The 13,159-nt window shown below is 45.6% G+C and overlaps 1 protein-coding gene across 1 annotated transcript; it reads left to right on the top strand.

The window, feature by feature from the left end:
* The first annotated feature begins 343 nt into the window (after nucleotides 1-343).
* On the top strand, nucleotides 344-12,663 carry TDRD6 (tudor domain containing 6). Its single transcript, XM_049819440.1, has 6 exons — nucleotides 344-431; nucleotides 1,082-7,942; nucleotides 8,376-8,494; nucleotides 9,598-9,687; nucleotides 10,475-10,532; nucleotides 12,037-12,663. Exons 1-6 carry the CDS (start codon nucleotides 344-346, stop codon nucleotides 12,096-12,098), a joined length of 7,278 nt encoding a protein of 2,425 aa, XP_049675397.1. The 3' UTR covers nucleotides 12,099-12,663.
* Nucleotides 12,664-13,159: the final 496 nt, after the last annotated feature.

The raw sequence follows: 13,159 nt of genomic DNA, 5'->3' as shown, positions 1-13,159 counted from the left end.
CACTTGCCACTTTCTGCATTACTTCTTAGAGTTTTGTAATTCCAAACTTTTCAAGCAGAAGTTTCTACCCTGTGAAGCACTTGGCCGTATTAATTTAGATTTACCAGCTTCAGTTTCGGAAGCCAAGCGCTAGCCCGAGGACGGCACCGAGGTTCCTCAGCTGGCCTCTCCTGTGGCCCAAGAAAGGCTCAGTGAAGCCCCAGGCCTTCCTCTTCCTCACCCCACCGCTTCTGACCATTCCTAAAGGCTAGAAGGCAGCCCCCTCAAAACCTCAAAGGTCTGCCTGGGAAAAGGCGGTCAAAACCGGGGAGAAACCACACGCTTCCAGAGCCGAACAGACAAAATGGTGCAGTGCGACAGCCCAGGCTACCCGGAGGGGGCCACCGAACACAGCACCCCCGTTTGCCCCTTTCCCGAGGCCCTCAGAGACGGTGCTTGCCTGCGGCTGCCCCATCATCGCCAGGACAGCCCCGGACGCTGCCGTCCCTCAGCCGGCCGTCCCTCAGCCCGCCTGTCCCTCAGCCGGCCGTCCCTCAGCCGCCTGTCCCTCAGCCGGCCGTCCCTCAGCCCGCCGTCCCTCAGCCCGCCGTCCCTCAGCCCGCCTGTCCCTCAGCCGGCCGTCCCTCAGCCCGCCTGTCCCTCAGCCCGCCGTCCCTCAGCCCGCCGTCCCTCAGCCCGCCGTCCCTCAGCCCGCCTGTCCCTCAGCCCGCCGTCCCTCAGCCCGCCGTCCCTCTCCCACGCTCCAAACGGCCGATCGCGGCCACGGCTACCGCCTCGCCCGGCCCCTCACAGACCGCCGCCGCCCCAGCGCCCCACCCCGCCCTCACACTGCCGCCCCCACGCTGGCCAATAGCCGCCAAGCCCTTGCACCTACGCCCCGCCCCGAGCTCCCTCTCTGGCCAATGGAGACTAAGAGGGCTCGGAGGGCTCGCCCTTCACCCCGCCCCCCCGGTCGGCGCCGAGCGCTCCACTCCGGACGAGGGCAACACCAGCGAGCGCTGGGCTGAGCCCGGCGTCTCCAGCGTGCCCCAGCGATAACCCCCGCTCTGTGTGGCGCCTCCGAGTACTCTCGGTTTAGCAGGACCGGCCCGATGTACCAGCCCGCTCCGACCCTCGTGTTCCCCCCGTCCCCCGTCCCCCCCCGCGGTGGATGAAAATGGACTCGACCGCTTGGGCGGCCGCGTAACGCTTCCCCGCGGGTCACGTGGGCGGCGCGTGCCTTATGAGGCCAGGGAGGGGCGGCCATTTGGCTTCGTGCGGGCGGCGAAGGCGGACGCCCGAGGGGTGAGCTCCGGCCCGGGGATGCTCAGCCCCGGCACCACCGTGGCCCTGCGGGTCTGCGCGGTGGGCCTGCGTCCCGAGGTGCCCGTCGTGCGGCTGTGGGGGCTGCTGGGCGAGCGCAGCGCTGACTATGTCCGCCTCCGTCGCGAGATCCAGAAGGCGGCGGGGCAGCGCCTGGCGGCCGCCCCGGGTCACGGCAGGCTGGAGGCCGGTGGGGCTGAGCTGCGCACTGGAGACCTGGGCCTGGTAGAGGTGGTCGGACTGTGGTACCGCTGCTGCGTGGTGAGTCGCCGCGGCCAGGACTACCGCGTGTTCCTGCTGGACGAGGGCTGCACGGTGGTCACATCTGCCTATTACCTGGCGCGGGGCTGCAAGGAGCTTTTCCGCCTGCCCCCGGAGGTGCTGGGCTGCGTTGTGGCTGATGTTATGCCCTCTGGAGGCCCCAGGGTGGTAGCCTGTGGGGATGCGCCGGCCTCCACCTGGACCGTGGAGGCGATGGAGTTCCTCAGCTGCCTGCATGGCAAGGAGGTGTCTGGTCTGGTGCAGGAGGTGATGACGCCGCAGCTCGTCGTGCTTGAGCTGCCTCAGCTTGTGGCCCAGATGCATCACCTGGGCCTGGCCAGGCAGGTCCCTCCCAGTTGGTTCTGCCAGGTGCTCAGGCGCTGCCTGACTTACGGCCCCTTAAGGAACCAGCTCAAGCTGCAGCCTCCAGCATGTTCCCCTGTAACGTCTGCTGTGCCACAGCTTCACCATGTTTTGCTGTCGTGCCAGCCTGTGTCACCTGCCTTGGATTACTTTTACCCGCAGCTTCAGTTGGGTGTGACAGAGCCTGTCCTAGTGACCCATGTCTGTGACCCACACCGCATCTACTGCCAGTTGCAGAGCCTGTCCCAGGAGATCAGTTGCCTTTCTGATACCATGTGCCATGCTTATGACCAGTGTGAGCAAGATTTATCACCCACAGTGGGTTCACCCTATGCTGCCCGTGGCATAGATGGCCGGTGGTATCGTGCACTGCTGCTGGAGCTTATTGCTGGGGAGCAGGACCAGCAAGTGGCTCTAGTGATCTTTGTGGACTATGGCAGGAAGGAGATTGTGACCAGAGCTAACTTGCGCCATTTGCCTGTTGAGTGTTTTCATATACCTGTGGTGACTTACCCATGTGCTCTTCAGGGTATCTCAGATGGGGGTTGTGGCTGGTCCCCATCGCAGATTGATGAGCTGAAAGCATTGGTGCTAGGCAAAGGAGTGAGTGCTTGCATCACGACCTTTAACTCCTTTGAGCATCTCTATTATGTGAGCCTGTATGGGGAAAATGGTGTCGACTTGAACCATCTTTTTGGGGTGCAGGCTTGCTGCCTAGTTAGCAGCCGTATGCAGGTCAGCCAAACTGAGGCTCAGGAGCAGCTGGAATTAGAAGAATCCACTGCTGAAGAACTGGAATTGCCACCAGGAGCACCTCCTGTTGCTTTAATGCACAGAGATTTGGCCTCTGCTCCTGTAGGTGGTGTGCGCCTGAAACTGGGTGTGTTCCACGATGCACAGGTCTCCCACCTCCGAGACCCATCTGAGTTCTGGCTGCAGCTCCACGAGCATCACCCGCTCTTCAGGCAGCTGAGGCAGAGCATGTGGAATTCTTACTGCGATGCAACAAAGCTGGATGGTGCTGGGTGGGTCCTACAGCCTGGATCCCTTTGTTGTGCAAGTGGGAAAGAGGATGTCTTTTATCGAGCGGTGATCACCAGTGTACTGGACAGTGGGGTAGAAATACACCTGGTGGACAGAGGCAATACTGAAATTGTAGATCGGTGTGCAGTAAAGGAGCTGCTCCCTCAGTTCAGGGAACTACCTGCTTTAGCTCTGAAGTGTTGTTTGGCCGGTGTCTCCCCTCTGAGAGGGAGTTGGAGTGAAGCATCTGTGTCTGCATTCAGAGAGATTGTACTGAACAAGACACTAAAGGTTTCTTTTTTGGGTGTGCAGGGTCACAAATACATGGTTGAAATTTTTGACCAGTCCCAATTAGGAGAGAAAAGTGTAAGTAAACTCATGGTCCAGGGAGGCTATGCTGAATACCAGAGGTGTGAAATACCTAAGACTCTACAGAAATCTAACAACACTGTGAGCCAGGCCTCTTCCCTAGCATGTGCTGGGGAGGAAAAACAAATAAATGTAGAGAAGAGGCTCAGAGAAGACTCTGATCTAAAGAGAAGTGATAGAGCACTTAATCCTTACACAGCTGTGACAGTCAGAGAGGGCCCCGTTGCAGCCATTCACAATTCTAAAAGTAGTGACTCTCTTCCTGCTCAGAAGTGTGAGAGCAAAGAAAACTTGCCCATCTCTTGGAGACAGAATTATGTGGAAATGAAGCCAGGCTCCTCTTACGGAGGTCAATTAGAAGTGGGAAGTACAGTTAATGTTGTTGTGTCGTATGTTGAAAATCCTAGTAATTTTTGGTGCCAGTTAAGTAGAAATTGCCATGACCTTAATGTATTAATGGCTGAAATTCAAGAGTATTGTAAAAATTCATCCCACCCACCTGCTTGGCCAAATGCTGTATGTTTAGCCCAGTACTCAGAGGATGAAAAATGGTACAGGGCTTTAATTATTAGTGAAGTTCCTTCTGCAGAAAAAGTAGAGGTCATATATGTTGACTATGGCAACAGAGAGATGGTGTCTCTAACAAACCTCCGCTCAACTAATGAACGTTTTCTTAGGTTAGAGGCTCAGGCTTTCAGGTGCAGCCTTTACAACTTAATCCAACCAAATGGTCAGGATCCTTTTGCTTGGGATGAAGAAGCGATTCAGGCTTTTCAAGAGTTTGTTGATACTTCATCTGACTTTGAACTGAAGTGTACAATATTTGCCTTGGCTTCGATAAACAATAAGGAGCTATTTAACATTGTAGATTTAATGACACCTTTTCAGAGTGCTTGCCAGTTTCTGACCAAGAGAGGTGTGGCCAGACCTTTATCTCCTCAAAAGCCTCTGGTCTCCTCAGTTCAGCTTCATTCTTACTATTATTCTATGCATGATATCAAAATTGGGAGTGAGGAAGATGTTTATATTACGCATGTTGAGGATCCAGGGACATTTTTCTGCCAACTTGAAAGATGTGCGGATATCTTGGCACAGCTTACTGATAACATCAGTCATCTAAGTGAAAAAATGACCAGCTTAAAAACCTTGCAAAAGTCTGGGAGCTTGTGTCTAGCAAAGTATACTGACAATCAGTGGTACAGGGGAGTAATTATGAAAACAAAACCTAATACGGAAGTCTTCTTTGTGGATTTTGGGAACACAGAGACAATAGAGAAAGATCATCTGCTTCCTTTACCCAGTGATGCTTGTGATATCTTGCTTTTGCCAATGCAGGCCATAAAGTGTTCCTTATCTGATATATCTAATGTTCCCAAAGAAGCTACTATGTGGTTTAAGCAAGCTGTCCTAGAAAGGCAATTAAAAGCGATAGTAGTAGCAAAGGAATCTGATGGTAAACTGTTGATTGAGTTGTTTGATGGTAATACTCAAATTAATGCGAAACTGAAGGAGGAATTAAACTTAATAAACAATACAGGACTGTGTAGGCATATAGAAAATGAAACTTTGTGCTCTAGAAATACAGATGTGAGTGAGAGGAATGAGACTGCAGAGTCCCCTTTAAATGCAGGTAGGCCTCTTGAAAGAAAAAAAAGCAGATCTGAAGCCCAGGGAGGAGGGGAGAGTAGCAAAAGGCACTTCAGAGAAGATGTAAACTTTTTCCAGTCTGCTATGAAGAAAGATGTGGCAGCTGGATTACTAGAATCTGCTGAAATGCTTAGCAGTAAGAAGGATGCTTTTTTGTTAAATAAAGCGGGGGGGGAGTCTCTGCTATCTGTCCAGATGGGTACACAGTCGGATATTAAATCTGATGCTGAAGGCGGGTGTATAATGCTTAAAAATGTATCTGATCCACTGCAACAGAAGATAGTGCCAGCTCTGAAAGTGTTAGTGTATGTGTCTCATGTAAACGATCCATTGGATTTTTATGTTCAACTAGAAAGCGCTGAGGCTCAGCTTAATAGCATTATGGAAAGCTTAAACGATGGTACACAAGCAAAGAACCCTTGTGGACAACTGTTCCAAGCAGGAGACTTAATCAGTGCTGTTTATTCAGAAGACAGCCTGTGGTATCGAGCTGTAGTAAAAGAGAAGACTTCTGACAATTTGATAAGTATACAATATATTGATTATGGTAATACTTCAGTAATTAATGTTGATCAAGCACACAGACTCCCTGACGTCTTGTCATCTATTCCAGCAATAAGCATTCACTGCTTCCTAGGTGGACTTAAATGCAAAAAAAATACAAACTGGGCAGAGAAAGCAGTGCTTAACTTCACCAAGAGAACAAGTGAAGTTCTGCTAACGTGTGAATTTGTAGAGAAGATTGAGGATAAATGGGAAGTTATTCTCAGTGACCATCAAGGTATAATAACAGTGGATTTAGCTGATGAAAATCTTGCAAGTAGGGAAGGATCTTGTTCAACAGGAATACTTGATGGAAGAGAGAACAGTGACGTGATAGCCGTGTGTGAGCCTTTGCTGCCGCAGGCACAAAATGAAATTTCCTGCGTAAGTGATTGTAAATCATTTATCTGGAAGTTTCCAGAGGCAGGTCAGACTGTAAAAATTTATGTCACAGTGGTCAATGGTCCAGAATACTTTTGGAGTCACAGTGCTGATACAAAAGACATAAACTACATAGAGGAAAAAATAGAGGAAGCTGAAAACCTTGGACTAAACTCTTGGCGCGATTGCAGATATTGTATTAAAAGCGGTAATATTTGTCTAGCAAAATATAGTCAAGATGGAAAGTTCTACAGAGCTAAAGTCAGCAGTGTAAAAGGTGACAAGGTAGTTGTTAGACATGTGGATTATGGAAGTGAGGAATCTGTTAGCATGGAGATGGTCAGACAGATTCCATGTGAATTGCTCAAAGTACCTAATCAAGCATTTGCTTGCTGTCTGTCAGGCTTCAGTTGCTCAGAGGGCTCATGGCTCAGTGAAGCAAAAGAGAAGTTTTATGATATGACTGAAGGCCTCTTATTAGATGCTGAAGTAATAGAAACTCGGGAAGATAAAGCTTCTGAAGTCCCTCTGTCTGTTGTCAAGCTGGAAGCTTCTGGCAAGAGTATTAATGAAGAGATGAAGCCTTTTTGGAAGGCTAATAAAGGAACTGGTGACAATGCTTTCTCAAACCTTGAGAAGCCCTTAAAGGAAAGCAGACGTTCAAACAATGATATGGGTCTTTGTCTTGAAAGAGAAACTACTACTGTTTGTGGATTAGCTCAAGAAGAAAGTGAAAGTGCTTTACTTTGTTCTGAACCTTTCCTGGATGTAACTTCTGAGTGGTTAAATACTGTAGAGGCAAATATGTCAGTGGGAGCTGCTGAGTATGTGTCTGGGAGGGCTGATGATGGATGTGAAACAGCTGAGCATCAAAGCAACTTTATCAAAGAGATACCTCTATGTGAAGGAGAGAAGGATAACAATGTATTACTAGAACCAACAAGAAGCTGCAGTCTTAATGTTTTGGGGAGTGAAGTGAAAGCTGCAGAACAAGAATTATCTGAAGTCCTGTTTCACGAGGATGCTGAGCTGAAAGCTGGACTGACAGGCAGTGCTTCAGCAGCCAGCCTTTTCCTAGGAAACCAACAAGAACAACTGAAAAGATTGCCAGTGCTCCAGGTACAGTCGTCTTCAAGTGATGAAACGGGGATGTTGGTAGAACTGGATCCGTTACAAATGCACTCTTTGCATGATGATCTGAAGGAGCTCATACTGGAGCTAGAGGGCCTTTCAGTGCAGCACTCCTTTGGTGAAGAAACAAAGGAAGCTCTGGAAACAGAGTCACTTGAAATGCAGACAGCTTTGGGCAGTGAAGCGAGAGAGAGCGTGTCGGAACGGGAATCGTTTGAGCTGCCAGTTGTGAGTGAGGAGATGGGGGATTTGGCAACTCTGAAATTTCTTGAGAGCTTACCATCACTTAATGAGAGAGAGAACTTGGTGCCTTCCGTTAGCGATGCAGAGAAGACAGTAGAGCTGATTTTGTCTGACGTTCAGCTTTCTTTGGGAGAGAAGGCAGAGAAACTGGACTTGAATTTGCCTGGAATTCATAAGGCAGAAGCTATACAAGATGATTGGATGGAAGCAGAGCCTCCTCCCCTAAGGCTGTCTTCATCTGGTGGCAGACCTGAGAAACAACTGGACCTGAAGACCCATGACATGCTGTCAATGCTAGGTGCTGAAATCGAGCAGCTTCTGGAACTGGTGCTGCCTGAAGCACAGCCATCTCGGGAAGATGTGGAGGAGGGCTCTTTAGGGTTGGAACGTGCTGCACTGCAAAGTTCTGCAAACAGTGGAAGTCAATTTTCATTTCTTACAAAAGGCTTAGCAAATCGGATGCCTGTTTGCACTGTAAAATCACATGATTGCAAAGTTGAGAAATGTAAGGAGTGGCAGAAGAAGAACAATGACTGTTACGTGGAAGAATGGATGAAACAAGACTTGACTGACTTGCTTAAAGAATGTGGAAATGCATGTGTGCAGTCTTTAGACTGTAAGTCTGGGGATGAAGAACTAGAAAAAAAGCAAAACGAGAACTTGGCTGACTGTGGTGCAGGTAAAGTATCTGGTTTTAAGGAGTTAAATAATCAAAATGTTGTGTACATTCAAACATGAGAATAGCTTTCTTGTAGAAACCTGATTTTTACTCCTAATAAGTTACCGTGTTAGTGTTAATGTTGGTATGCTTTGATGGGTTAAGGATATAAGACTAAGTGTAAGTATCTTATGGATAATGTAGCAGTCTAACAGCAAGTAGCCTTACTTTGAGAGGTTAATGATATTATGACTGGAAATCTATTTCTGAACACGAACTGCATTTTCAAGACTGTTCAGGATGACAAATTTTTAACTTTCAAATATTTATTAAGTAGTTTGGAGGGGGAAGGGGACTACAGGAGCAGGGTTGTGAGGCATTTGAGGGTTTTGGAGGGGTTGTTTTTGTGGTGTGTGGGATTTTTTTCTTCATTGATATGTCATCATTTTTGTAGAACACAATGAGTATACTTGTAATCTGAAAGGCTTTGCTGTTGGTTCCAAGTGTGTGGTGTGGACCTCTCTAAAATGGTGCGAGGCTCGTATTTTGGAGGTATCTGAAAAAGGTACCAGGGTAAGTATGGTTTGAATACTTTCTGCATTTTTAAGATCTTGTCCTTCTTTTGATCTTTCTCTGAACTTTGAGTATTTTACAGGAGTGTATTAAAGAATTTAAGACTTAGTATCGCAAAAGCTGCTCTGGACTTACAGGCTACATGGAAACAGCAGTGTCTCAAACCAAGCAGATGTTATATGTCAGTGCTTGATATTCCCTTCACATCTTATTCCCCTGCATTGAGTGGGAAGACTGAAGACTGGATCTGGCTCCAGTTTGAGATACATACTCATATGTTTGTGGTTCTGTCTGGCCTGCAAGTTAATGTTCTGCTATGGAGTTGTGTTACCATTAAATGCTCATGAAACTTGGTATTATTTTACTGATGTTTTGAGGAGTTAGTGCTAGAACTTGGGAAGAAACTTAATTTATACTGTAATTAATAATGAATACAGAACTATTCCTACTTCAGTGAAATACGTATTGAATTAGTGGTTGGTGGGAGTTAACTTTAACAGTAGATTATAATCTAATGGGCTGCCTTGTTCTACTGCTGTTTAAGCTATGGGATAAATGAGAAGCCTTCCTCCTATTCAGGGGGAGTGTGTGTGTGTATGTACACATATGCACAGGTGTTATACTTACATAGAAGGGTTTATACTTACATAGAAGGTGATTTAAGGTTGCAAATCCAAAAGGTCATTTCATAAAAGTAACTTTGTGGAAGATTGAATGCCTGAGATCATGGAAGCCAGCTCTTTTGCTAGTAGATTTCTTGGGTATCTAAAGCTAACCTCAGCTGTATTGAGATGTCAGTGTCAGGTATGTAGTGATATCCTTATTCATCTGTTTCCTAGTGGTTCTGATCTAGTAGGTGTTTTCCAGCCTTTCCCTCTTGCCATACTTGGGTTAGAAGCCCAGGAGAGCCTTGATCAAGATTCAGTGGTGATATTCAGCTTTATTAGAGGTTAACTTGCTCTTCCTTACAAGATCCAGACTGAAAGCCTTCTCAAAGGCAGGGAGTCCTCACTTGTTTTTTTTCCTACTGCTATGTCTTATTTGCTGAGTGTATTCTCAGGATCAACTGCTGTGCTAGGTACAATTTGGCTCTGTGTGTACAGGTCTTGAATCTCTCCAGTGGCAATGAGGAGATTGTGGATCCTGAGAATGTCTGGAACTGTATTCCTGACTGGGCTTGCAGATCATCTGAGGTATGGCGGTGTGGTAGTGGACTGGGCAGGACAGTACTGATTTTTAGAAAGGGCACTCTGAGTTTAGTTGCGATTCTTCCTGTGTCACCATGAAAATATAAAGGCAAAGTAGCGTTAATCTAAATCTGTGCATTCATGCCAACTGCTAGAAGCACAGGTTTCTTTTCTTTAAGACATCACATTGTCCTCCTTTAATAGATCTCTATGGAGACTATAGAAACTTGTATAAATACATGATATAATTGATGTAATTTATGTAAACTGTTTATATAGACTGTCAGCCATTTGGCCTGAGGACTGTGAATTCAGTCTGGGAATAGAGTAATGAAAACAGCTTGAAGGAAGAAATGTTACTGAAGGACTACTGTTAATCAAGAACTGTAGAACAATGCTGATACGTGGATTTTGAGCATGTAACTAACTGGCAAATCATGAAAAATACTTCTATTATGAAGTAATTAGGAAAAGATAGTAGGGTTTTCACCAATGTTCTTCATGAAGTACTAATAAATGAACAAGTCATGTCTGGAACCCAAAACTCAGGTCATCAGCCATGCTGCTGGCGATGGTAACAGAATGCATTTCCAGTTCATCCTTCACATGCAGTTTTTGCATCAAAGCAAAAAGTGGGCAGAAGGCTTCTGTAGTGAGTTGTAAGGGGGGAAAACAGTGGTAAATAAGAGCCCAGCAGTGCTGATGTAAACAGTCTAGTATTAAAGGAAGCACCTCAATGGAAAACTATCTTTGCAATAGTGTCAGCTCCCTAACAGAATCCCCTTTTGTTTAGGCAATAACCTCTGTAATGGAAAACTTGCAGTCCTTACCAGAGGAGTCCTTACTTCAAGGTAAGACTACCTTAAAGCTCTCAAAGAGGTTGTGTACTTGGTGTTTGGATGCTTTCTACTTTTCTAGAAAATATTTTAGAAAATACAGCTGAAACACTTTTTAAAACTTTTTAATACCATTGTAATTTTCTTAGTAGTATTAGCTTATGTACTGTAAGTTTAATGGTGAATACATGCAATGAAGCTGCTACTCTGTCTTGATTAGAAATCAATTTAGTATTCATTTATTCAACCTAGTGGATTGAGCCTCTTGGACAAGCTGGGGCGGTACACCAAAGTTACAGATTTTGGTAGGGTTTTGAGCACTGGCCACCAGCATGCTCACGTTTCTGAGGCAAGGTGAGCGACTGCTAGGCAGACTCTACTAAACATTGTAGTTTGGGATCTGGATGCCCCAGTCCCTTAGTAGATCTATGAATCAAAACCCATAATGATACCATCTCAGTTGTTTTAAGGATAGTTTGTGAATAGTGCATGTACATGTTTGTTACTTAAAAATTTTGAGGTGTTACTGGTAAACACCTATTCTGTGTACCAAAGAAAATAGTACAGGTTCTTTCTGATTATATACAATTTGTATAATCTATGGAATCAGAGTAGTTCTGGTTGTAAGGGTCAACTAGATCAGGTTGCTTAGGACTTTCCTTTCAGGTCTGGAACCTATCCAAGGATGGAGATTCCAGAACCTCTCTGGGCAAATTGTTCCTGTGTTTGACCAGTGTTGCCTGATGGAGACTGAATTAAGCTGAAGTAGAGATAGCATTTGTGTTTTCAGTGATTGAATTGGTTATTGTATTTCAGTTCAACTGTACTGAAAGCTGATTGGTTTACGGGTAACAAATAATGAAGCTTGCAACAGAAATTTAGTTACTTGTTGGGCAAAAAAGTAGTTAAAAGAACTTGATTAAAATGTTAAACTCAATCCTCCCTCAAGTACATCACTCAAATGCAGGATTATTCTTGATCTTGCTGGTTCTGGTTTTGATAATACTTTTACAGTTTTTACCACTCTTTGGTAGCTAATTATTATTGCCCAAACTTGCCCACTGTCTGTGTTCTTGAATACTTTGCACTGTATTAGTGTATGCACTGCACTGCAGCAACAGTGCAGAAAAAGTGAGCTAAGGTCATGCAACCACGGGGCACAGAACTGGATCTTGCTGTGCACATGGGCCATGGCCTGAAAGGCAGTTTGAGTAGAAGGTACCTGATCCACAGGATGCAAAAACTCTCCTGCAGAGGCTTATGCTAAGCCCACTGAGGAATGGAGTGGCTTAAACTTGTAACTGAAATCTGGGAGCACTGCTTGCTTCATCTTCTTGGGCAGTTCTGTTTCAACTGTCTTATCTGTATATAACTTTGCAAGTTTATTCTTTTAATATGGTCCAATATGTTGATGACATTTAGTCTGAAGCCTTGTAGAGCTATGACTTTAGATACTAATGCACTTATACATGTTTATTTGAATACCTTGATAGGTCTAATCTGTTTTTATTCCCTGTAGAAAAGCAAACTGGCTGCAGTTCAGATTTGCCTGAAGATCCTCATGTCCTCCAACATTCCTGAAACCAAGTGACATGCTCACCATACAAAGCTGAACAAGTACCTGTGTACATGAAGATTCCCATGAAAATCTGTTCTTGTGGGAACACAAATACAAGTGAAGCATGGAGAGGTTTTTTTTCTACCCAACTCAGCAAATGCCTGTCACTATCATACTTCCTTGTCAAGGAATAGTGCTTGTTGGTAGATTGTTACTGTCAGCTTGGCTTCTTAGAGCTGTACTTTCTTGCGTAAGAATTTGCCTCTTGACTGGCATTCCACACTGAATATGTGTGTGCACTAACTTTTATCTAGCTGTTGGTGGGTGGTTCTTGAACACAGGTTTCTTGTGAGTTGCTGTATAGGCTACTGTGTTGCACAATACTACTTTCTGTTGTTTGCTTTTTGAAAAGTTACATTGTTAAGTGGTTTTTTTTTCCTCTTAAGAAAAGTCGAGGGTATCTTTTTTGGGGGAGGGGAGGAATTCTTTCTCTGTAGGGGAACATAGTTGGTTTGTGTTGAAGTCTTGCATTTGGTGCTGTTACAAAGCAATGGAAGAAGCTGCAATAAAGCTTTGGCTGGCATATACTGATCAGTGTTTTGTTAATGACATGTGTTCTTTCCCTATGCATAAGCCCAAATGCTGTGCACGTACTGAGTATCTTCAAGTGTACTACTGCAGTTAGATGTAGCTATGCACATTCTGCAGTTACTGGGTCTGACCCTAAACAGCTCTCTAGAGCACTGTGAGCTATTGTATTGTGAATGCTTTGAAACATCATACAGTCATGTACAAAACAGAACTTGTATTTATGACATGGTCTTAATTGCACTAATGAAAGATGAAGCTTTGCCTATATATATGAAGCAGACCACCTAGAATGGTTTTGCTGCTGCATGTGTACAGTGCGGTAAGGACTTCTCCTTAAGCTGCAGCTGTGTTATTTCACCTTTTGTGTTCCTCCTCCTGTGTTGAAAAGGGGCTTCTATTTTATAGTCCTGTTCTATGTTCCTGTGTAACATAGCTGCTTCCTCCTCTTCAGAGGCTATGGATTTGTCATGCTGCCATAGTGACTGATGAACCC

Source organism: Accipiter gentilis, chromosome 16 (genome assembly GCF_929443795.1).
Source record: "Accipiter gentilis chromosome 16, bAccGen1.1, whole genome shotgun sequence".
NCBI classification, from domain to species: domain Eukaryota; kingdom Metazoa; phylum Chordata; class Aves; order Accipitriformes; family Accipitridae; genus Astur; species Astur gentilis.
The sequence above is the reverse complement of the archived record's forward strand: the minus strand, read 5'-3'. Positions and strand labels throughout refer to the sequence as shown.